Source organism: Argiope bruennichi, chromosome 3 (genome assembly GCF_947563725.1).
Source record: "Argiope bruennichi chromosome 3, qqArgBrue1.1, whole genome shotgun sequence".
Lineage (NCBI taxonomy): Eukaryota > Metazoa > Arthropoda > Arachnida > Araneae > Araneidae > Argiope > Argiope bruennichi.
In genome coordinates, this window is record NC_079153.1 from 113228602 (window position 1) to 113253625 (window position 25024).

At 26.9% G+C, this 25024-nt stretch overlaps 1 protein-coding gene across 5 annotated transcripts in view; it reads left to right on the forward strand.

Moving 5' to 3' along the window:
• LOC129963051 (axotactin-like) overlaps nt 1-25024 on the forward strand; it is an 85527-nt gene that overhangs the window by 39459 nt on the left and 21044 nt on the right. For 3 of the 5 annotated variants that reach the window (XM_056077076.1, XM_056077073.1, XM_056077074.1), the window contains exons 2-11: nt 16933-17124; nt 17543-17700; nt 17798-17968; nt 18936-19202; nt 20196-20302; nt 22464-22621; nt 22889-23040; nt 23958-24262; nt 24387-24535; nt 24700-24812. In XM_056077076.1, coding sequence (XP_055933051.1) covers nt 16949-17124; nt 17543-17700; nt 17798-17968; nt 18936-19202; nt 20196-20302; nt 22464-22621; nt 22889-23040; nt 23958-24262; nt 24387-24535; nt 24700-24812 — 1756 coding nt within the window. In that variant the 5' untranslated portion in view covers nt 16933-16948. Of the gene's footprint in view, nt 1-15544; nt 15658-15733; nt 15836-16932; nt 17125-17542; nt 17701-17797; nt 17969-18935; nt 19203-20195; nt 20303-22463; nt 22622-22888; nt 23041-23957; nt 24263-24386; nt 24536-24699; nt 24813-25024 lie in introns of those variants that run through there. The other 2 variants (XM_056077075.1, XM_056077077.1) reach the window with 2 other exon arrangements.

The following is a 25024-nucleotide window of genomic DNA, read 5'->3' on the forward strand; positions in this document are numbered from 1 at the left end:
TTTTAAATTGTTTAAACTTAAAAAAAATCATTTAAATATTAGAAAAGAGTTTTTCAAAAATTTTAGAATAGTGTAAAAATCAGCTTTGTGTAATAATATCTGCTGAGATTACTGTGAAGAAATGCCAACTTTTCATTAAATTTTTAATTAAAATTTTAAAATCACTGAAGTGCACATTCTCACCTCCAAAGTATGTTTGTGCCATTTTAGTAGCTTTAGATCAAATGGCCTAGTCTGTAGAATATCAACATATACCTGGATGCACATTCTCCTTTATTATTAGTAGGGATGTGTTTATTATTTTACAGTAAATAATTTTTTATAAAGTAGTATTTATTTTTTCGTATATGGAACATTTAGCGATTTTTATCACTATTGTTTTTTCTAATATGAATTTGGATAAATTGTGTCAAGTGTTTTATTAATGGAGAAAAGCGCATATCTCTTCTACATATGTGAGCATGCATTCTGATTTTATGTCGTTTTAAAAAAGGATTTATTTAAAGAATATAATAGGCAGTTTAAACTTCTAGTTCAAAATATTATAGCATAATAATGTTTTAAGTGTGGTTCGTTTTTTAAAAATTTTGTTATTAAAATTTACATTTAACTGTAGCAGATTACTATATAAAAAATGTATCTTATGTTATGTTATGAGTAAAATATAAGTAATAAAATAGTGAAAAATATTGCTGCAAAATATAATTGAAATATTTTTTTTAATTCGTTAAAATCGAGTAGAACATTGTATATAGAAAATAAAGTTGTCACTGAGAAGCTAATTTTTTTAATTTTAAAGTGGTTGGAAATGTTTTTGGAGTTATTACATGTTGTGAAGATAGTGATTGAAAATATCAACATTTCAATAAAGTTTTAACTAAAAATTTAATAAAATTTGAAAAAAAATTTCATAATGAGCATCTATTTTTTATGAAGTAAAATGACGTATCAAATTTGGTTTCTCAAGACCCAAAGTTCTATTCTATAGAATGTTGAACAATTTTTTCATATATCTTATAACGCTATTAACCTACAATTTGTTCATAAACATTAACTAAAATATATTGTACTTAATATTATGCCTTCTGCTTCCGGTTGAGAATTTGTTTCAATTATTTTTGTGGTATAAAGCTATTTGTTGCTTGATTTTTTTAAAGATAATTTTCTAATTTTGTTAAAATAATGCTTATTTCAAAGAAGTAGATATTTTTTTTTTATAGATATTTTAGACAAAGATATTTTTTTTTTAAAAAAAAGATGTTTTTTTTATTAATATCTCAAATTTTATTTAATAGTTCATCATGGTTTTAATTAAAAAAAGTTTTGGACAATAAGATAATTTTGTGTGTTATATTATTTTATTTAAAAGTAATTTTTATAATAAAGCAAGAAGTATCATCTGCTATTAAAGACATTATTGCTACTATAATTAAAAGACAAGTGAATCGAGCCTAAAACAAAATTACAGTACGATGTTTTTTGGATCAGAGATTCGAATCGCTTTTACATTTTTATCTTAAAGTGATCCACTTTAAAATAAATGGCTGTTAAATATTTCCTTTCCTAGCACAGATGTTTCTCTTTCGTCCTCTTCAGACATTTGTGTTTGATTTATGAAATAAATTCGTGTCGATGCACAGCAGTTGAACAAACTGTTTCTCAACATTCTTGGCAATAAATGAAACATTAACGTGAATGAAAATGGAGATGCGTTCCCTTTTCCCGTTTAACTTTTCATCTTTCGTTTCCTTTCTGACAAATGCTCTATTGTCTCTCTTCTTCTTATGGAAGTTTATTCGAGTCTTTAAACTTGATCTAATACATTGTGAATTATTTTATTAGAATGCATTTGATCATATTGAGAAAAATTGTGTTTTTTTTTTTTTCCTGGATAAAAAAAAACATTGAGTAACTTTTTTTTATTATTTCTTTACAGAAGTATAAAATTACACACTTGTTTTCTTTTTATTTTACATGTTTTGATGCTTTTTTTTTCAATGAATGATGCCAAAAATATACGTAATAAATAGAATAACGAATTATCTGTACTTGAAAATTATCGAGCATTTAATTATGTGCACAGAAAATTATCGAGCATTTAATTATGTGCACAGAAAATTATCGAGCATTTAATTATGTGTACAGAAAATTATCGAATTTCTAAGCGTTTTTCTTTTATTTAAAAATATTCTATAAGCTATTGCTTATCCTTTTTAACTACTATACATAGTTTTCATCTACTTTTGTAATGGCAGTAGTTTATTCCCTTTAAAAAATTTAGAATCGAGATTGATAGAATTCGAAGTACTGTAAACCCACATTCTTCAAAATTCGGCTTACTTAAATCCTAAATTATCCGAAATGCCTTTAAATACATACTGCATCACAAAGAGTCATTACAATCCGTGAAGTCGCGAAATTAATGAATGTTTTTGAATGTGTAATTTTTATGCAATAAACTGTGTCTTAATATTAAACTTACAAAGAGAGTTTTGATTTCGTTTACACAAAAAAAATTTCAGAATAATATGCCGTAATTAGATACGAAATAGTAAAAGATGTTCGTGGCTTAGCGGAAAAAAGTGTTATCCGAAATGTTTATGTCCCCTCACTGATTCGGTTAGCCAGAGATATATTGTATATTGGTTTATAAGTATTGTATTAATTGTTTTTTTACATAAATAAGAATTTTTATTACTTAACGTTAAAAAAATGTCTGATATACAATTAGAGAGTTGCTATACATCAATCCGTTTTTTATTACTTGTATTATTTCTTCTTGCTAAACTTAATTTCTAACCATAATTGAAAATTATCATGCATAATTAATATTTTTTTTTTTTTTTGTAAATTAATGAAAATACTCTGAAAGAAGTTGTTATTATTTTTTGATGTCGTGATTTGCATGAGGTAAAGGAGATAAATAGTAACCACTAATTCATGCTGATTGGTACTGTTCGTTTCAGTATTCTGAGACGACCACTTTTCGACGATTCTATCTCATTAAGGGGAGAGACGCGGAAGGATGAGCGCATTTCCGGAATTCTTCGTTATTCTTTCACCTTTGATTCTCGCCCTATTTCATACTTTTTTGTCCAATTATTTTTCACGCGTATGTGAAAATCATGTCATTTCTGACCTTATTATTTTAATTCAAACCGCGCGTAATCCGAGTTTATTTTATTGTTAAATGCAAATATCCCCTCCTTTTAACTTCCCTTTCACCCCTATTTTGACAAATTAAACGCAACCTAACGCATGCGCGAAAGCTCGGTGGGTTTTAGAATCTGTTATCAAACAATACCTTCCATCATTTGACGAATATTTAAAATTCATTAAAAATTACTGGCTTTCGAGAAATCTGGCTTCTCATGCGCATCATTCTCAAGTTGTAATTTACAGCTATTTACTTGTGCTTTGCTCATCCCTTAATGATCATTGACTGACTGCTCAAGTGAGATTAAATTTAATGTTAAAAACCATGCTAAATTTTCAAAAATATAATTGTGAAACATAAGAGTGAGTAGAGTTAGTTTCTTACTGCATTTCATGCTGAGAATCGTGATAATATGAATAGAATTATTTAACATTAAAAAAAAAGAAAAGTGTTTTGTTATATTCCGTTTTGCTGATCAAAGGGCTTTAAAACAAGTTTTTGACGATATACTTTTATGAGTATTCTAAAAAAATAGATATTTTTTAAAAATCAGAAATCTAGGGGGGGGGATCAAAAAGAGTGAAATGCTAATAGAAATTTTTTAATTAAATTACAGTGTTTTCAGTATTACAGTATTACAGGAGTTTTCTTCCTTATATTTACAATAACTTAATTTTCTAATTGTGCTGTTTTTGATTCTGAGATTTTTGCTTTGCCGCCAGATTTTTAATAAAAAAATTATTTTCCACTCTGTAATGTGGTAATAAAAGTGTGTTTTTAAAAAGACTTTTTTATCGTTATTATTTCTTGCATTTTATTGTTAAATAAATTTCGTAATTCATTATTATAATTTTCATAATAGTTTTTTCCTTGAATTCTTTATAAAGTGGCTCTGGTCATAAGGAATCAAAATTCAATTAAATTTAAGCAATTAAATTTTGAAAACATTGTAATAATGTAATGTCAACGAGGACTCGCAAATATACAAAATTTCTAGACTTTACTGCAACAAGAAATAAAAATCAGTTACGAAATCCATTCTTTATAAACGTGAAACAATACAAGTTCAATAAAAATGATTAAAAACTGAGAAATCATAATTACCGAATTGGATATACTTTTGAAATTAAGATCTCTACAGATAAAAACAATGAGCAATTGTATCAACATTTATGGTTTTCATTAAAAAATGTTGCAGATTATTTTCACATGTATTTTTAGTTCATATGACGAGTCTCCTGATTGAAATATATCGGTATGCAGCTTGTCTGTTAAAAGTAGATCATTCAGTAAACATCCGATTGCACGATATGGCTAATTTTATTGCTTTATGTTTTTTTCTTTTCTTTTTCTTTTTTATCATGTCTCTTATTTAGAAAGAAGAACGGCAAGAATATGTGACGCGCGAAAATATTGCAACTTGTTGATCAGTTTTAACTGCCTTTAAATTGAAGTGAATAATAATTCCGAATGTGTTTCAGTGCCAAAATAATATTTAGTTTAATGAATCACGGCGATTAAAAAATTATATAAAATCAGCAATATAGATTCAATGGAGATTCTATTATATCTTTACTGCTATTCTGATTTCTATTGCGGTATCTTACGGCGCATTTTATGGTGTAGATTTGAATTTTTTACGGACTTCTAGATAGATATTAACGCTTTTTATTCAACAAGTGGTGATTTCATTTTTATTTATTTGAGTATGCAAAACCTTCTAAAGTTTGAATTTTCATATCTTTACGAGTGACAGTAAATTCCAGGTTATCTGTGGAAATGGGTGCACTGTAACCATGAATAAACGAATTCCGCTGACAATTCCCTAAATGACCGAAAAGAAAATACAAAGCAACTCATAAAGTACTTTGAGAGCCGCGGTGGCCTGGTGGTAAGGTCTCAGCGTGTGAGTCGTAGGGTTTCAGGTTCGAGACCTTCGATTCCACCGAAGGACCGTTGTGTAAGTGGGTCTGTTGCACGTTAAATCTGTCATACCAAACATCCTCCCGCTGGTGTGGAGTGGGGAGGGGGGTGCCAGCTCAGGTGTCGTCCTCGTCATCTGACCGCGGTTCAAAATTACGAGGTCCGTCCCAAAATATCCCTAGTGTTGTATTACGATGGGACGTTAATATAACTGAACTGAACTGAGCGGATAATACTTTTGAACAATTTGGATTGGAATATATTCAATTATGACTTAATAAAGAATATAGATTTCTATACTTACAGGTTTGTTGGGCTTTTTTTTTCCTCCGTTAATTAACAAAAACAGCGTGAGAAGTCGGAGAGACTTCTCACGCTTACATACCAAATTTCATTGATTTAATTCATTGCCTTTATGAATATTTGCGTTTATATGCATGCGAAAGAACAATTAACCTTTTGACAGGTTTGGTACAAAATTTGATAAGAATTTACATCTTAAATGCTAAACCTATGTACCAATTGTTTTTTACATATCTCTTTATGTTACCAAGTTCATTTATATTTGAACGGTCAGATTGACTTGTTATGAATCAATTTCTTTCGAAATTTGAAATCTAAAACGTCGGTGCAAAGACCACATACCAAATTCCATCCATCTAGCTCAAAACGTTTTTATATTAACAGATTGACAGACATAACTCCAAGAATGTCTTTTGGGAACTGAGGGGGTTCTGAAACGTGGAATTTCGTCAAAATCTCACGTTCGAATTTTTCGACGATTACAATACTTTCTTCGTATACAAGGAACCACGCCATTTTTTACGGTTAAAAAGAGTTTTTTTTATTTGATTTAAATTTTTTTAATAGTATTGAGTTATCAAAACCCGCAGATTATCGAAAGTGTACCGTAAATCGTTACGTATAGACCAAACTTGAGAAAATTTGATTTGCTTTTCCTTTTAGAAAAACATAAAACATAACACTCTCATCTTTTTCATGTGCTCCCTCTTCTTTTATTCTCTACTTTTTGCTATTAATCTGAGCTCTAACATTCATTAGGAATTGGGCCTTCATTTATATGCAGCTGCAAAATGGTTGTGTTTACTGAATAAAATATAATTTCCTTTTAATGCTTGTAAATTAGCAGAAATTAAACACTCTAGAAATACAGAAAAATTTATCTGCTGTTGCATGTGGGGATTTCAGTTTGAGAGATTCCATTGGATTGAGGTGGGTGCATTTTAGAGTACGAAGAACACTCTTTTCTGAATTGACTTGCAAACTTGGTCAAAACTATTTAGCCATAACTTAATGAAAAAAAGTCTTAAATTTGCTTCTATTTTGGTGTCTTGAACATAGATGAAAAAATTGATAGTGAAAGAGGATATTTGATACGATCATAATTGATGAATGGAAGTACACAGAAAGAGGAAAAAGAAAGCGAAATCGGCACCTGCTTGAAGCTATCAAATGTCTGCCAGGATTATATCAGTTTTTTAGGCTACTGTCAAATTTAGAATCAACGCTAGCATTGATTTCTATGGAAAGAAAATATTATTGAAAGTGCTTCGTTGTTATTGTTGAAAACTAACGAAAAGGATCAATGAATCTAAAATACAAAATTTAGACCTTTTGAGTTCAAGACTGATTCATAATTGTTAAGCAGATCTATTATTTGATTTAATTCAATATCGCATGCATTGAGTAGTGAGCGATTAGGAGAAGCTCTAAATTATAAAAGTAATTCATTTGAAAAATTGAATCTAAAACTTCTAATCGAATTTCCGACTGGACAGTTGCTTAGAACCTCTAGGCTGAAGGGCAAGTAGATCAAAATTTTTTTATTACTTTGCTTCCGAAAAATAAATGTGTAAAAAAAGTACGAATTTTGTGAATTGTGAAATATTAGAATTACAAATAGTACTATTTTGAAATATAAAATGTTTATTAATTAAATTTATGTATAACCATTCTATTAATTATAATTCGTTAGAATATTAATTATCTGTTATATTCCTCTCTCAGTTGGTTTTAAAAAATAGTAATTTGTATAGTTGTGCTTGAAGATAATATTTCCTCGTAATTGATCATAATAATGAAAAGTTCTTTCTGTACCCAACGAAATTATTAGCTAATAATCAAGTTAATTTTTCATCAATTTTTTATTTCTTCATGCTTATTTATAAATAATAATATTTATAGTCCATTTAGGACTATAGATATTATTATTTATTAATAAACACTTTTTGTTTATCGATATATTCTGCTATATGCATTAATAAAACTTTTACATTATTAATAAAATATAAATATGTTGTAAATTTTAGATAATGACACATAGCAATAGATATTAAAGTTTATTACTAATGATGAAGATCTTTGTGGCAAATGAACCTGTTGCACTGTAACCCACCATTACGGATTAACTTCATTAATTTAAAATGTAAATCAAATTCAAATGAGAAACATATTCTATATCGAATGACTGTGCATCCAGTTTCGCAAATGACCCTCTTATCTCACTTTTATTTCCTAAATTTTCAGAAAAATTGGAATGAAAATTGTGTATAAATCTTAAGTAGCCTTTTTTTTCTATAACTGCTAGTTTAACAGTGACATTCAGCTATCATTTGCTTGTTAACTTACATCCTTGTTAAACTCTTGTTAAAAACTATGTAAAAACTATATCGCCAGAAAAATTATGTAATGTACCATTTGTGATACATAATTTGGGATAATCATAGAATACACTATAATTTGAGAAATCCTAGAATAGATTGTTTATGAATAAAATGTGTTGTAGTAATTTTTTAAAAAATTGTTGTGACTAATGGAGGATTCACATATAATTCCTCATAATCTTACGCCCTGATATCTTATTTTTTCCCAAGGTGTGGCTTGACATTTTTTTACATGTGTCATGAGAGTATTAATTGACAATTTTTAATAATCTCACTTTCTTTCACAGTTAAAGATTTCCGTATGAAGGTTATACTCATTATTTGATATGTATAATATGTAAATCTGAATGAAATTTGAAATAAAATTCTCCCTTCAGATTAGAAAAAAAATTGAAATAGTAGAACGGAAAATAAGAATAACGTAAGACGACTCACTACCAAATGTTGCTTTAAATTGCTTTTTCGTAAATGATTTTAGGTTTTCCTAAAATTTCTATTACTGTAAAAATCGGAGAAATAGGTGTTTTTTTTTTATCTAATTTAATTTATATTTATTCTTATGAAAATATCAGTGGCAGCTTTATGAATGTATTTAATGAGAAAATTTTTGTTTGATATACAGAAATTTTATTCAATATACATAAATTATTTCCTATTAGAAAGCTAAGATTTCAGAAAAAGAAATGGACATATTAAATTTTTCTATTAATTTTGCCTGAAAAATTCCTTTCTCTTTTATAATATTTGTTTCGAATTTTGGGATCAAGTCTTGAATTATATATTATTGATTAATTATAGATGAATTTGTCAATATTTGCATTCAAACTTTCTGTATAGTTAGCTGAAAGATAATAAAGCTTAACTGTTGAATGTATCATAAGCAATTGAATTTCAATTTTCACGATTACATATTGAAACTCTTATATTTTTTCAATTGTTGGTTTGTCGGCTGTGACTAATTCAATTGTGCGGAGCTTTGGAACTCTACGTTTAAAAGGAAACTTACTGCCCATTAATCTATATTTAGCTCTCTTTCTCTTGTTCTTTTGTCAAATGGAAGTGATTTATTATTTGAAGTGTTTTCATATGCATTTTGGTCTGATTTGATGCTTATGTCTAGATCTATTGTGTTACAAAAAAAAAAAAAAAAAAAAAAAGTGTATTTTTTTATTTTAATTTAAAACAGCATAATATAAATTATTAGTTTAAAATAAAACAACATGGAAATGCTTTATATATCTTCAGAATATAAAGAAAGAATTGTGCTTCAGAAACTAAAATTCTTAAAAATTAAAAATAATTAAAATTCGAAACATCAAGCTTTTTCATGATCAGTACCGATATAGTTTTATATCAAAATTTATTGATTTTTTTTATTTTATTTCATTTTTAAATATTTATATTTGTTTTGTTTATGTTTGAGAAAATCAAATATCTTAATCGATTTGCACATACTTCTTAATGTACCAGAAAATTGAATTTTTTTTCAGGTATGTAAATTCCATGACAATGCATTATTTTAATATTTTAGAATTTCATTAACAGTTAATTATTAATAAAAAAAATTTTTGTGCGAGGGTCACTAGATTAACAAATTACAGCAATAGCATATCTCAATAATCAGAAGTAAAAAATTATTTAATTAAAAAACATTCTACAATTTGGGGTAGCTGATTGAATACACTGAATATGATGTGAAAATATTTTAATCAAATTTATTCCATTTGTTATTTAATCTTTTCATTTGTTTTTAGCGTTTCAAGCATTTAGACAATACTGTGGCAATCATGTGACAGTATTTGCATTGTAATTACTATGTTGATCCAACTATAAAAAATATTCTGTTCGATTAAAAAAATTAAAAATTCATTTAGATTTTCCAACCCAAGTCATTCCCCTCTCTTTTCATTAGTTATTTTCTTTGTTAATCATTTCTATATTTTTCACTTAATATTAAAATTTACAATATTTAGAAATTAAAAAGGTTTTGCTATAGTAATTCATCTTAGTAACATTCTTTAATTCTACATCATATAGTGGTTCATATGTATATATTTCGTTTTTCTCTTTTGAAATTTATTTGTGTGTAATTAAATAATTATTTTATAAAATAATTTTACTTGTAAGAATTTTTATTTTATATAGAAGGAAAGATTCATTTAATTAGAAAATTCAAACTATTAATAATTTAATTATTAATTAATTTTGATTAAAATATCAAACTTAAAATTATTTTTTAAACATTTGTTAATACTTATTTATGCAAATTCATAACTGGCCGCAGTGACCAGCAGGTATGGTCTTGCCTTTGGAGCCGAATTGTTGCTAGTTTGAAACCGCCGTGTAATCGGTTTATGTTCGATTCAAATGGCTACCTATCATTTTGACACGGAAGTTCGAAGGGACGGTTTACCGGTTCACCTCCGTCCTCTTCTTTTGGCTTTGGTTCAAAGTTACATTGCCTTTTATTAGCCTCATAGTTTTAGTTTAGTTATAATAACGTCCCGTTTCAAAACAACACTAGGGATATTTTGGGACGGACTTCATAATTTTGAGCCGCGGCCAGATGACGAGGACGACACCTGAGCTCGCACCCCCTCTCCAAACTTCCACATCATACTAGTGGGAGGACGTTTGGCCCCGACGGATTTAACGTGCACCAGACCCGCTTACTTGACGGTTCTTCGGTGGAATTGGGTCTCGAACCTGAAACCGAGACCATACCACCATACTACCGTGACCTTTATTAGCCTCATGCTGTTTCAAAGTGGACCAATCTCTGACTGATTTCAATTTACACAACTACAGCTGAAAAGTGAAAATTCGGGTGGAATCAAATTAATATTTCCTTCAAACAAATTATTTTTATATTTAGATATATTAAAAATAAACTTGCGCTCGCTATGCATGAGGTTAAATCACTTCGTTAGCGTTATCATGACCAAAGAAATCTGATTAATACCGATTAATTTTCATTCATAAAAATTTCCAGTAAATAAGAACAGTACTTTTTGCGGTGCGAAAGTACAATTTTATCGATTTGAAATTGCTTAGAAAGTATTAGACGAAGTTACTATCATTTAAACAGTGATCGCTGAATTATTTTTTCCCGTCCACTTCACTTTTCAATCACTTCGTTACGGCCCTGAATCTATATGTTTGTTTTTGAATTGATTTGTTTTCAGTGAATGAAGAAATTCGAGTGATTTTCAAAAAGAAATTCATTTCCTGTTTGTTCATTAAGTGGAGAAAGAGGAAAACCAAGTAAACAAGCTGTAAAACAAAAACAAGCAAAAGTTTTCCAAAAATGTTTAGATCATGATTTTACGCTCTTATTTTTTGCTTCCTTTTGAATATTTTGAAAACATGTTCTTGTGAAAAAAAAAAAAAATAATAATAATCCTCACATAAAAACAAATATTCTCTGTTTTCATTGGTCTAACAACTAGTTGGAGGTGGAATCAATTATTCGAAGCAATAATATTTTTGTGGCTTTTTTGAGATAACCAAAACCACCTGTATAGTTCTTGTTTCACAACCATGCATTTAAAGTCTATCTTGTTATATTGGGTTGTTCGGAAAGTCTCTCACGATTCTGAGATAAATTGAGAAGAAATTTTTTTTATATTAATCTGATAATGATTTGCCAATGATAATGATAGATTAAATCAGTACAAAAAGCTGGATTGGAAATGCGTAACCGCGAAAACAAGAATTATAGAGGGTAACTGAATTAAGATATCGCAGCCATGTTTCAAGGATATATGCTGTCTAATATTATCTTGATCAAGGTTCATCTCTTAATTGATCAGCAACAGAGTATATAGCCCTTTCAGCTAGAATATTTACCTTCAAAGTGGTTAATGGCGGTTTATCCATAACTTATTATTGCGCAAAAAATATTTTTATATCACTTTAAAATTCAAAATTTATCCTTCAGTGATAACATTTTAGTTTCATCCGATTTTTTCCTCTAATTTCGATAAATTTTTTTTGCAATATTTTTTATTATTTTAGATATTACTTGTATATGCACACGCGGGGGTTGAAAATACATTTTTTTATGTTTGTACTTTATTTTTGTGATAATATTAATAAGAATAAGTTTTTTTAATTGTATAAATGTGTAGAAAGAATAGTATGACTTTACTTAATAAAAATAATTTTTAAATGTTAGTAATAAAAATAAATGTATTTTAAACATAATAATATTGTTTAACTGTAATTCTTTCTGTAGGCAATCCAGATGATGATAAAACAAACGTATCAGGCTTAAAATGTTATCATTCTTTGAAGTCTTGGACTAAGAACTCGAAGCGGAACTTTTCTTTTTATTATTAAAATTCTATATCGAATGCCTTTGAATTCCTTCATATTTTATTGTTTTATATGTACCTAATTTATTTTATAATTGCTTACTTGAATCGACAGATAATATTCCATTTGTAGCGATCTTGCAAAACTTGTCTGTGAGATTTTTTTTTAACCTAGATTTTTTTGCAGTCTCAATGAATTTTCCTTTGCGGACTGTAACAGTATTGACGAAATTTAAATTTTTCTTAAAAATAGCTCATTGATGAGCATACTGGGCCCACTTATGCCATCATAAGTGTCCCGTTTAGAAGCTTGTTTCGGCCACCACCAATATTTAAAAAATTGCAGAAGAATTTAATCGCTATTAGAAATGCAATTACAGCTACATTCATCACATTAATATTAAAGAATTTTTAATCATATTTTTTAGTCAAAAAAAAAAAAAAATTATATTGATCCGTCATCTTTTTTTCCGCTCCCTAAAATTTTTTTTGTCCATCACTGTACTGACCCTATTTAGAAACGAGCAGAAACATTTTTTAAAAGAATTAATAAGGTTGTAGCTACAGAACAGTGGCTATTTGAATTGCAGTAACGTCATGTTTTGAAACAACACCAAGGCTATTTTGAGACGACGCACTTTGTAATTTTGAATCGTTATCAGTTGACGAGCACGATACCTGAGCTTGCATCCTTCTCTTCTCTAACCTTCCACACCACACCAACCCTCCGCGACATGTAAGTCAAATCACTTTCATATTAGGGTGAATGCTTGCAAATTTTTTAAAATTGAGTCAATAAATATGCCCTGTGGAGCTGGATCACCAGTTTTACTGGTAAATTTTTTTAACATGAGAATATTTTTAGATCCTTTTTCTGTACCTTGCGTGATATTATAATTGTTAAGCACTTCAGACAGTGGCTGATGCAATTAAGCCAGATAAATCAAGCCGAAACATTTTTAACAAATGATATATCTATCTCTTTAATTTTTTTTTTAAATATATTTTTGTCGGTAAATTCATTTTATTCTCTGCACATTCCATTCTTTCAGATTATAACTATAATAAAAAAAAAAGAATTAAGAGATTTTTAATCGTTGGAGCTGAGTACTCCTTTCAGTTCTTTAGGACCATATACTTTTGTTGGAAATTTAGACACTTGTCTTGAAAACGTAATCGAAATGGAGCTTTTTTAATTCTAATTCGTTGGTAATTCGATTTTTTTTCTCTCTCCGATCTCCTGAGTTTCTTTTAATAAAGTATTCGAATTTATTTTATTAAATTCAAAATAAAAAAAAAATAAAAACTGTTAATATCTTTTCATACGCTATCTTTATCGACTTATAGACCAGTTTGTTGGCCTGAAATATACTTTAATGACTATTAAACTATAAATAGTGAAAGCGTTTGTTTAAAAATTCACTTTGTTATTTGATAATTACGTCTTCTTCGAGTTGCCGCGTTTGCAAAATAATGTGTACATATTTCCGAATAAAAGCAGAAATGAAAGTCTTAATTCAGAGGTAAGCTCAAAGGAAGCAATTAAAATAAATTAACATTGACAAAAGCAGTGATTAAATGATTTGATGGAACATTGAAAGTAGTTTGAATTTTGTTCATTGATATTAGTGGTGTATCAAATTAAATTTTAGAAATTTAATAAAAGCAGAGAAAAAAGTATTTGAAAATAAAATGGGTATTATTAATTTAAAGAAAAAAAGTTTGTAAGAAAATAAATTTTGTATGAGATAATATTTTTGAAAGATAGTGCCGAAAACATAAAAAAATGCTTACTTTTTAAAGTATTTTAATTGATTCGCAGGCTTTGATAAGTTGTTGGTGTCTTTTGTTCTTGAAGCGCCAAATTTTATCTAGATCTGACAAAAAAAAAAGTTAGATTTGCATAAAATACATCTAAATATTCATCTTTATATACCTTTATATATTTACTATCTTTATACATTCGTTTTTTGTTAATTAAATACATTCATACCGAATTTCCATTATATTTGTTTTATTCGGCGTGTTAATGTATCTTCACTCTAAAGTAGCAAAAAAGTCCCTGTTTTTTAAAAAGTTTTGAATACGTTATATATGGATTACAATGTGTATCTAACAAATTTATTATACAGTTGTATTTAATGCTACGTACTATTTATTTATTCCAATTATTTATTTTAGTAATGAATTTTTATATTTAATAAATATTAATTATAAATATTATTAGTTTAATCTTTAAAATAACTTTAAAGTTCTTTTTAATAAGGATTTAATAGTCATTTTTACCTTAAAAACTGATTTTTCTTTTGCTGTATTCATTTTAGACATAATTTTTTAATTCGAATTTTCGGATTAATTAAATTTTTATCGTGAGCCTTTCAACTTTTGTATTTCGTTATCGCATTTTAGTATATTAAAATATTTCTCCCTATAAAACATCGTGACTGGTGATATTTTATCATGCGTGCATTTTGATACTATAGAGAGCTTAATAGTATTGGAGATTATCAATTATTTTTATTCATATTATAAACTTATGAAATTCGATTTAGGAAAGAATCTTAGAATGTACATAGGAAGTATTTGTGTGTGTCGAATGAGTCTTAATATACTGCGGCGGTCTTTCTGCCATGGAAAAGAAAGAGACAGATAAATATATTTCCTTGTGTATATTAATTACTGAATTAAAAATAAACTTGCAAAATAAATTTTTTTTAACTATTTTGAATTTTGAAATTTATGTTGTACCGTTTTCTTTTTACCTTTTCTAGTAGTTTTTAATTCTCATGTGAAGATTTTTAGATAGGCTTTGCAATAATTAAAATCTAATTTTTAGCGTATATATGCAATGTAACGGCATTATAGCAAATTATGCGAGTCATTTATATTACTAAAAGAAAAGCAAAAAGGCAAAAGAAAGTGATTAAGAAAAAAATGTGCTCGGTTTCTTTTTTATTAAAGTCTAAATATTTATAAAATTTCATATCTCATAAACATTAATTATTATTATGCATTGTCTGCAGAAATAATTTATTTTCCAATAAAATATTTTTTTTAAATTTATTCATGGGGCAATCTAGCCATGCTTCTTAAATAAATAAATCATGTTTTCTCTTATTTTTTTCATAAATTAATGACTATATGATTTGATATCTCAATTGCTTTTGTCATGAAAAAGAAAATTCCAAAGAATTGTTTTATCATCTAAGCTTGGGATTTATATTTTTAACGAATAAAAAATGGAATTCTTGTTCCATTTCTGAGCTCGAAGATATGTGAACGAATATGACGGAAGGATGGAGTCAGAAGCTGAATATGTAGAAAAGACATTTGGGAAAAGAAAAAAATAACAATAATCAAGAGATAGATCTTGGAGCACGGAAGAACGGATCAGCGCGTTGTTAGTCAGGGTTAATAGTGATTTCTACACTTCTAATAATTCTTTCTTTTTATGAGCACGTCACACAGGATGTGTACTTAGCAGCAGGCTGCCATTTTCACTTTTTATTATTAGCCACAGAACTGGAGTAAGCGGATCGTAGGCATGACAGCCTTAGCTTTTGTCCTGTGTTACTGGGTGAGTTTTTGCCGATGTTGTGGGAAAAAAAGAGCCAAAAGAAACATGTTTTCGAAACAGGTTGATAGTAAAAGTGGATAAAGAGGAAAGAAGGGTCATTGTTATCACTTACTTTATCTGCGCGCGCATATTTCTTGGCAAATAGAATGGAGATGGAATAGAATGGTTAATTTTTCAAGTAATCATACTATGCGTTTGGCATTGCTTTATTTTTTTCTAGCGTACTTTTTTCTCTAATCTGAATATCTTTCTTTTCAACATTTTTTTTTTTTCTTTGGATAAGGGAATTATGTTTTAAATTTCTTTAATTTTTTTAGTCATTATTTATCTCTAACTTAAATTCTTAAGACATAATGTGCTCAATGGAAGATTCTACAGGCTATCCAAAAGCTCCATGGGGATAACAAAAAATTGTTTAAAAAATGACCGTTATAGAATTTAATGCTCTATAAAAAGATATTTAATTGTTTTTATCTGTATTAAAACATTATTAAAATGTGCTCCAAAAATCATTGTAATTAATGTTTTTTTTTCTTCTTTTCTTCCCTTCTTGAATTATAAACGAACATGAATTATAAATGATATATTTTTATAATATTTTTTATTTACTAAAAAAATGTTTTAAAATTGTATAAAAATTATCTATATTTTAAAGATACTTTTTATTTATATGCTTTGAAGATAAAAAAAAAGTTATACATTTAAAGTCACAAAAATATTTCTAAAATTTTGATTCTGAGCCCCCAGTTGAAAGCTTATATAAATATACTAAATATAAATAAATTACTAAATAAAAATAAATAATTTCACCTTAAAATAATTACTAAATATAAATTTCACCTTAATTAATTATTAATTTTTATACTCAAGGCATAGTAATTTTAACACTTCACAATTACATAAAATTTGTAGTGTTCAAAAATTATAAAAGTGAACATTTGTTGAAAATCTAAACATTTTTAAGGTAATAATTATATTCTTTATTTTCTACAAAATTTTATCTTGCTTTTACTGATAATTTAATGAGGGTAATTGATTTGTTATTGTATCAATTACAATAATGCAATTTTGTTTCATAATTTTCAATTAATTATGTGACAAAATTACATTATTTTTGCATTATCTTAGGAATTTAAATTTTAAATTACTAAGATAATGTCTTTTTTGAGGAAAACTTTTGTGTCCCATTTATCTCAATTTAAAATATCATAAGTAACTATTTTGAAAATTATAATTCAGTAACATAATTTTATTTTCACATTTTTTTTGTTCCAGAGTTCTAAAATTTATCATGTTCCATTTGCTTGTCATTGCATCCATGTTCATTCCCACGTTAACATCAAATTCACTTGAAAGTAATACATTGTCATCTAGTCAGTTGTTCACATTTGCTCAGCCACAATCATTCCTTCAATTAAAGCCTGAATGGTCTCTGCCAGCCATAAGAGAAGTCACATTCAAATTCAGGTAACATAAATTATATAAAATGATATGTGTTTTAATTATTATTTAAAATTAAGCATGCTTGTTTTATTTTATAAATTATCATACTTGTACTGATAATAAGTTGCCTTTTTAAAATTATAAACTAATTATTTCCAATTAATGAAGAATATGAAGCATTTTACCATAGCTATTTTATAACTTATTTATAGTTAAAGATTTCCTGTACTGTTAATATGTGACTTTTTTCTTAATTTAAAATTTCCAATATCTATGCATATCAGTAATATCAAAGAAACATTTATATAATTAGGGTTAAAATGTAATATGTATTATTATTAAGTAGTATATTATTGATAATTACTGTAGAATAATTTATATTCATCTCATTAGAATTTGTATAAGTTTGCATTAAAAAAAAAATCATTGTTTCTCACTTTAGGACAGATCGTCCCCATGGCTTACTTCTTTTTCATGGTTCCATATCAGATGTAAAAACCTTTCCTCTTTATGAACTTTATGTCATGCTAGAAAATGGCTGTCTAAAGATCATTCATGTTTTTTTAAATGACCAAGATGAAACATTTTTCATTGGCAAAGGTAAGCCAGAGAGCCGTTTACTGCTCTATACATTGATTGTCAATTATTTCATATTTATAATTAATTAATAATTTAATTTACACATTGATTTTTTTAGGTTTGAATAGAGATAAATGGCATCATGTCACTTTACGCATCAATCCTGGTACAGCACATTTGTCTGTAACAGTTGATTCTCATGAAATGACTGTGAATTTGCCATCACTTTCTCATTATCCAGGTTATGGTGTAGTTGATAGCATGCCTGAAACTGTTATGTACTTTGGAGGTAAATTGTTTTATCTTAAAACTTTCTTTAAAAAATCTGAAATAATTGTATGTGAAATACTTAATTTATTAGTTTTTTTTATTTGTTTTTCTTTAAAGATGATTTAATTATGAATATGTTAAGAAAACTGATTAAAATAAAATTGAACTATGAATTAAAATAACATTAATGTCTATAATCACATATATATGAATATCATTGTAAGTAAAAAATATTTGGATTGGAATAAATTGTTACGTTTGATTATATGACTAGAATATGAACAAAACATACACTTAAAATTTTTATGAATTGTCTTTCAAAATTACATACTTAATTTTTTTTTTTTTTTTTTGGATATTATAAATCACAAAATTTTCATTCTTAAGTTTCATTCATATTTCATTCTTCTTTATTAATTCTTTAAAGTGTAATAAATTTACTTTATTAATAATTCATTTATATTTATGCATGTATATATGAGTGTGTTTGAACCAAAGTGTTTCCATGATTTATTCTGAAACATTGAAAACTATTTGAATAATGCATTTCCTTATCAAATTTCTGTAATAAATGAGTCATTTAATATGTGAGAAACTTCCAACTCATTTTTATCAATTACATGGCTAAACCTGCTTGGAAATTAATAGTATTAAATCTTTTAAAATCATATAAATATTACGAAAGAGAGAAAGCTACTAATGCTAATTCAGAGTGGGTATATGGTTATTTAACTTTAAGAGGGGAGTTTTTTCTATGATTTATTTGGTACTATATGACATCTATCAAGTGATGTAGATTCAATTTAAATTAAATAGACCGTCTCTGTGAAATGACTTATTTTTAGTAAAGTATACATTTTTTTTAAAAAATCATATATGTTTCATCAAGTATAGAAATAATTGGAGAAATGTTTTTGTGTAGATTATGAGTAATAATTTATGCCTGGATGGACAGTAATCTGAATGTTTTTTATTATTATTTTCAGGTCTTGACCCAAATAATTATGCTACAAATCAGAAGTACAATTATGTTCGCTTTGTAGGATGTATGGGGACTATTATGTTCAGCCAGTCAGGAAATCCATTATCGCCAACAAAGATAATTTTAGCCAATCAGCTGGTTCATGGATGCATTGACCAATGTGAAATATCAAACCCCTGCTTATATGATGGCCGCTGTATTAATCATTATACACACACATCTTGTGATTGTTTTGGAACAAGACACGAGGACAAAATTTGTTTCAGTGCTGGTAATATTTTCTTCCAATGTAACTTCTTAGATAGAATGAAATTGCCATAGCTACTCAATTAAGGTTATCTTATTTATTGTACTATTGTTTTGGTATTTAAATGGATTAAAAGAAGATGAATTAACTTAGAAAATCAGCATTGATATTTTCATATGCAAATTTTTATTTGATCTAGAAAAAATAATCATTACTGGTTTACATGTTGAATGTCGATATTTCTTTCTTAATCGGAAATTACAAATAAAATATTCTTAAAAATTAATCAATTTAATTCTGTATTTTTATTTAATAATTTATTTATTATAAAATAAGCTCAATATGTATATTTATTTAAAATTTTGAATTGAAGTTGGTGTTGTATTTTTTAATTTGGAATTTAAAAAAATGATAAATTTTTAAACTACCTAACATATTTTTGAAAATAACTGACATAATATGAATAATTCAAAAAAATTTAAATATTTCTTAACATTAATTTTATCATATGTTTTAAGTTTTATTTAACATAAGTTTGCTAATATCGCATTTTAAATATGTTATGAACATTAAATGTACATTTTGAAAACATTAAGCTCTGTAATTTATTTTCAACATACAAAATGCAATATATTGCCATCACTTTGGCAAAAATGACTATATCTGTTAAGTTCAGTGATTCCGTTAATTTCATCCATAATTTTCTGTTCATAATATCTAAAGCAACACTTTAATGGATTCCAGAAAAAGCTAACTTTTTTTTACATTATTTTATCAGTTTCTTTCCCTTTTTATCTGATTTCATTTAAGATTTACAATTTATTCATACCATTCTAGTATTTATTCAGCAACAACAACAACAAAATACTCTACATTATCTATAATTTTGTTTTATATTTTTATGCATGTTGAATTGTATTTTCTGTTACTTATATTTTAATGTGCATGCATTTAAAAAAATATATATATTTTTAATATTTTTGAACTTTTTGTTAAAATTGGAAAATTGTTATTTAGATCCAGTGACAGTTACGTTTCGTGGATATTCTTATATAACATATCGTGTATATGACTGGAGGGACAGAGTACATTCTGAAGCTGGCAGAATTAGTTTTAGTTTTCGAGTAGGTTTTTGTTTTGTTTTCTTTTAATTTTATTGCCAATAATTGGTACAGAAATTGATAGAAAATGGATATTTTAGAGGGTGTCAAACTTTTAAATAAATATGTTTAAGGTGAAAATGAATGCCAAAATAAAGAAAATTAAAATATTATTGTAATTGATAATTACTCTAACATCTCTAATTCATTATGGAAAAGAGATTGTGTTAGATAATAAAATTGAAACACACATTTATTTTTAAATATTCTGTTATCTCAGTATTCATTTAAAATTTCTTACAGAAATTTTTTAAAATATTGTTAAGTTGTAAATTATTTTAAATATTTTTCTGTATTATTATATCTAAAATCTAAATATGTATTATTAAATGAAAAAAAAATTAATTTGAGTGCAAAACTAAATTTTAACTTGCAAATTGCTGATATAGTTTGGAAATAAAACTTTATCTTTCTTGGATTTTATCTGAAAATACATACTTTACATAAATAAAACCATTTCCCTCTTTTCATTTTGAATCCTTTTTTTTAATGTTGCCTAAAAGCTATTATGCATTTAATTTTTTTTTCAGTGGCTTCTCTTTTTTGCATTTGAAATAGATAATTTAATGAAGTTAAAGAAATACCATCTCAGGGTTGCCATGGCACTAGGAGAATCAAGAAATTTTGGGGAATTTAAAAAGCAGGAAATTCTGACATTTTTCTTAAAAACACAGAAAATACAAGAAATTTTAAATTTTTTTTTTACTTACTTTAAATGTTTTTTTTTTTTTTTTTTTAATGTTGATTGCTTTAAACATTGTGAATATAAAAGATTGTTGCTCTCATTTAAGTTGTTTTTAGAGCTAATGTAAATTGGCTCTAAAAACTAAACAATGCTATTTATGACATCTAAACTGCAGAAGCTTATTCCTTTTCTATTTATTTTTCTTTATAATACTTCTTCTGCATAGAACAGTTCAAAATCCGAGACTGAGAAAAAATACTGATATGAAATAGAGATTACCAACCTTCGATTTCAACTAAAAAACAGATTCTGGAATCTAATTTAAAAAAATAAAAAAAAAGACTCTTTTTAGCCGAGTGTGTTATATTTGTAAAGAGTCTATAAAAAATATTTAAATGCATGTCCACAAATGTTGCTGTTGAAAAAACAATGCAGTATTAGAGAAAAGAAAATGATTGATTTCCTTCACTTTTATTGCAAGTTCAGAACATGCCAAGATCCAATTTCAAATTTTCCTGAAAAGAATAAAAAAGATACAAAAATCCGTTTGATTAATTAAATAATGAAATTCTTTTTGATGATTTCTATTCGAATATTTTGTGATCCTAAGAGTTTTCTGAATTTTTTTTACTGGAATCATAAAAATAATTCTGGTATTGCCATTTGGAATATGGCTCTAGAAAGTGGATTTAGAATAAACAATGATATGCTTGTTTAAATTTTCCAAACTTAAGAGAATACCTTCAGATTACAAAATTAGCGCATGTGAGATACTTTAAAGCTTTAGGGGGAAAAATCCGGTGGGGGGGCTGCCCACAAATAAATGTAAAGCATCTTTTCAAATAAAATTCTTGCAAAGGGGAGAAACAAAACTGATTGAAAACTCAGCAGGAATTGATCGTCAAATGTATGAAATAACAACAACAACGAAAAAAAAGTTTAAAATGTTTTTTAAATAATCATTAAACAGCTTGGTATCAGGATAACTAGATTATTTTGTATTTTATTGCTATCTGAATCCTTTATTTTGCATAACTTAAAATTAGAGAGCATCTGGTAAGTGATCCATGTGTTATTTCCCCCTAATAATGTTGAAATTGTTGCTTGCTTTCTTTACTGATAAAAATAAGGGATATTATTATTTTATTATAACTAACATGAGTGTTGTTCATGAATTTCCTCTCATTCTGCATATACATAAGGGAAAACGCAGGATTTTTTTTATTAATATGCATGAAGATTTTTACTCTTTCATGCTTAATGTCTATATCTTTATTATTGAAGAAACAATACTTTTTAATTGTGCAATTTATGGTAAATAACTTGTTAGTTTTCTTAGAATTGATAAAATTTTAAAAGAATTAATATATAGAAATGCATTCTTAGAAATATTGTTTGCTTATTATTTTATAATTATTGAATGCAACTTCTTCTTTTCAGACATTTTTTGAAGACTCTGTTCTTATGTATGCTTCTGGTGAACACGTTGGTCGAAATTATGTTGCGATAAGTCTGTTTGGAGGTCAACTACATTTTGAAATAAATTTTGGCGATGGCCCTTTGAACTCTACTATTGGCTACTCCTTAAATGATGAGGCGTAAGTATTTAATATTTTTAATTTTATGTTTAATTTTTTTTCACGTATATTGTTTGTTATATTATTGATTGTAGCTGATTCTTTATGAATTCAAACTTTCCATCTTAAAAATGAGTTGCATATTTACATGATATAATAATTGGTGAAAATGTAAGTAACTTATTTTATGCTGTAAATTATTTTTCATCTGATTTTAGCACTATTGAATTACATTATAATAATTTTCTATATCTTAGCAGTAAATAACTTATTATGGGTCTTTCTAAGGTGGCATACATTTACTGTGATACATTCTGGCCGAGAAGTAAATCTTCAACTTGATTCTCGTTGGCACGCCTCTCTTCTTGCATCCAGTACTCATCATCATCTACATTTGGATCCTGAAATTTACATAGGGGCATCTCCAAAGAAAGCTAAAGGTATAAATGGTGATGGTCTTCTTTTTCAAGTCAATTATATATTACACAGTATTTATGACATCTATTATTTTATTATCAAATGTATTAATTCAATCTGTATCAGAATTGATAATGAAATTACAAGATTTTGATTAATTTTCTTGAATCTTATTATATCATTAAAAGGTTGTTTTTAGTTTTATTTCTATGTCAGTTTACAATACTTGTTTAAGCATATTATTTTCCTTATGCTTTTATGAAGCTTTAATAGTGTTCTTTGTAAACATGTCCCCCCCTTTCCCCTTTCTTCTAAGATGATTTTGATTATGTTATACATAATATTTGATTACTATCGTTTTGTTGTTTTAGTTTCATTTTTTTTTTAGTTATGTGCTATTGTCAGATTTTTTGTCAATATGCTTGATTACAATTTCAACTTAGTAAACTTCTTATTTTAGTATATGTTATTTCAGCCGAAGTGGTTGTATTTCAGTATATGTATTTAACTTGAAATTTATTCTGTATAGTTATATTTGTATATTCTACTCAGCCACTAATCTTAGAACTTGTAATTTTTTTGTATATCATTGATTGTAACAAAATTAATAAGTAGTTTATTTTCGTTTGTATACTTCTGACTATAGATAGAGATGTTCTAAATTTTCACTTATATCTGCATTAAATTTGTATACCATCTATGATTACTATTAGAGATCAACCATGAACCTTTTATATCCTGGAATTACCATATGTTAAAAAAATAAAATGTCCATGATGATTATTTAAGGGCAATCATTTGCATTATTTGGGAGAAATTGAAATACAAATAAAAAGGATATATAGACCTATTATGAATAATACAGCCCTGTTAAATGATTCAGATATTATTTTTAATAAAATACTTTATTAATTTCTAAAAATTATAATTTTTCTTTCAGGCCTGAAATCAAAAGAAAAATTTATTGGTTGCTTACGTAGCTTTTATTTTAATGATAAAAATGTTCTACATTCCTTATTTATTGGTGAGAGTACTGCTAGGTATCACAGTATGTTTGCTGCTGAATATGGATGTGATTCTACTAATGTTATACCAATGACCTTCCCTTTACCTGAGTCCAAATTGATTCTGACAATGCCAAGTACAAAAAAACTAGAGCTATCACTAGAATTCAAAACACTGCAAACTAATTGTGTTTTGGCATCGGGAGAAATCAAGACCGAAAGTGGGATAGGTGTCTGGGAGGTAAGATGTAAGTTTCTTATCTGTAATTCTGAGTGTTTAATTGGAAAAGTATATTCATATTAATACCTATTTTTCTGTATAATAACTATTATGGTAGTGTTCTATACATTTTTGTTTATTGCAGCTCTTGCTTCATAAAGGAATTGCCTTATTTGTTATTAATCGTTCTCCAAAAGAAGATCCTACTTTAGTGTGGACTCTAAATGATGAACATTCTGGAAAACAATTAGCAGATGATGAATGGCATCATGTTGGTGTAACATATGATAGTGGGTGTGTGTTGACTTTAGTTCATTTAGTTAAAATTTGCTTTTTTGGTTGTATTTTATCCTTACGAAATGTAAATATAATTGTATACTAATTAAAATTTAGTTTGTAAGGCTATGTTTCAATGTTATTTATGAAAATAAAATTTTAATGTCTATTTTTTTATGCAGAGAAGTGAAATTAGAAGTTGATTATCGATTTGCTTCAAAAGGAGAATTTACTCATCCTCTAGAATTCATGAGTCAAATGATTCTCACCACCAGTGCCAAAAATGCTGAAAGAGGTATGCTATGATTTATTTGTCTATTTTTTTAAACGTTATTTATCTCAGAATCAAAAATATTTTATTAATTCTCTTATGGAAGCTGTTATTTCCCTTCATCTTAATTTATAGAATATAATTTGCCCACTTTTTAAAAAAATATATACATCTATGGTTAACTTAATTGATTTATTTTAAAGTTTCTTACTTTATTATTCAAAAGATATAAATTT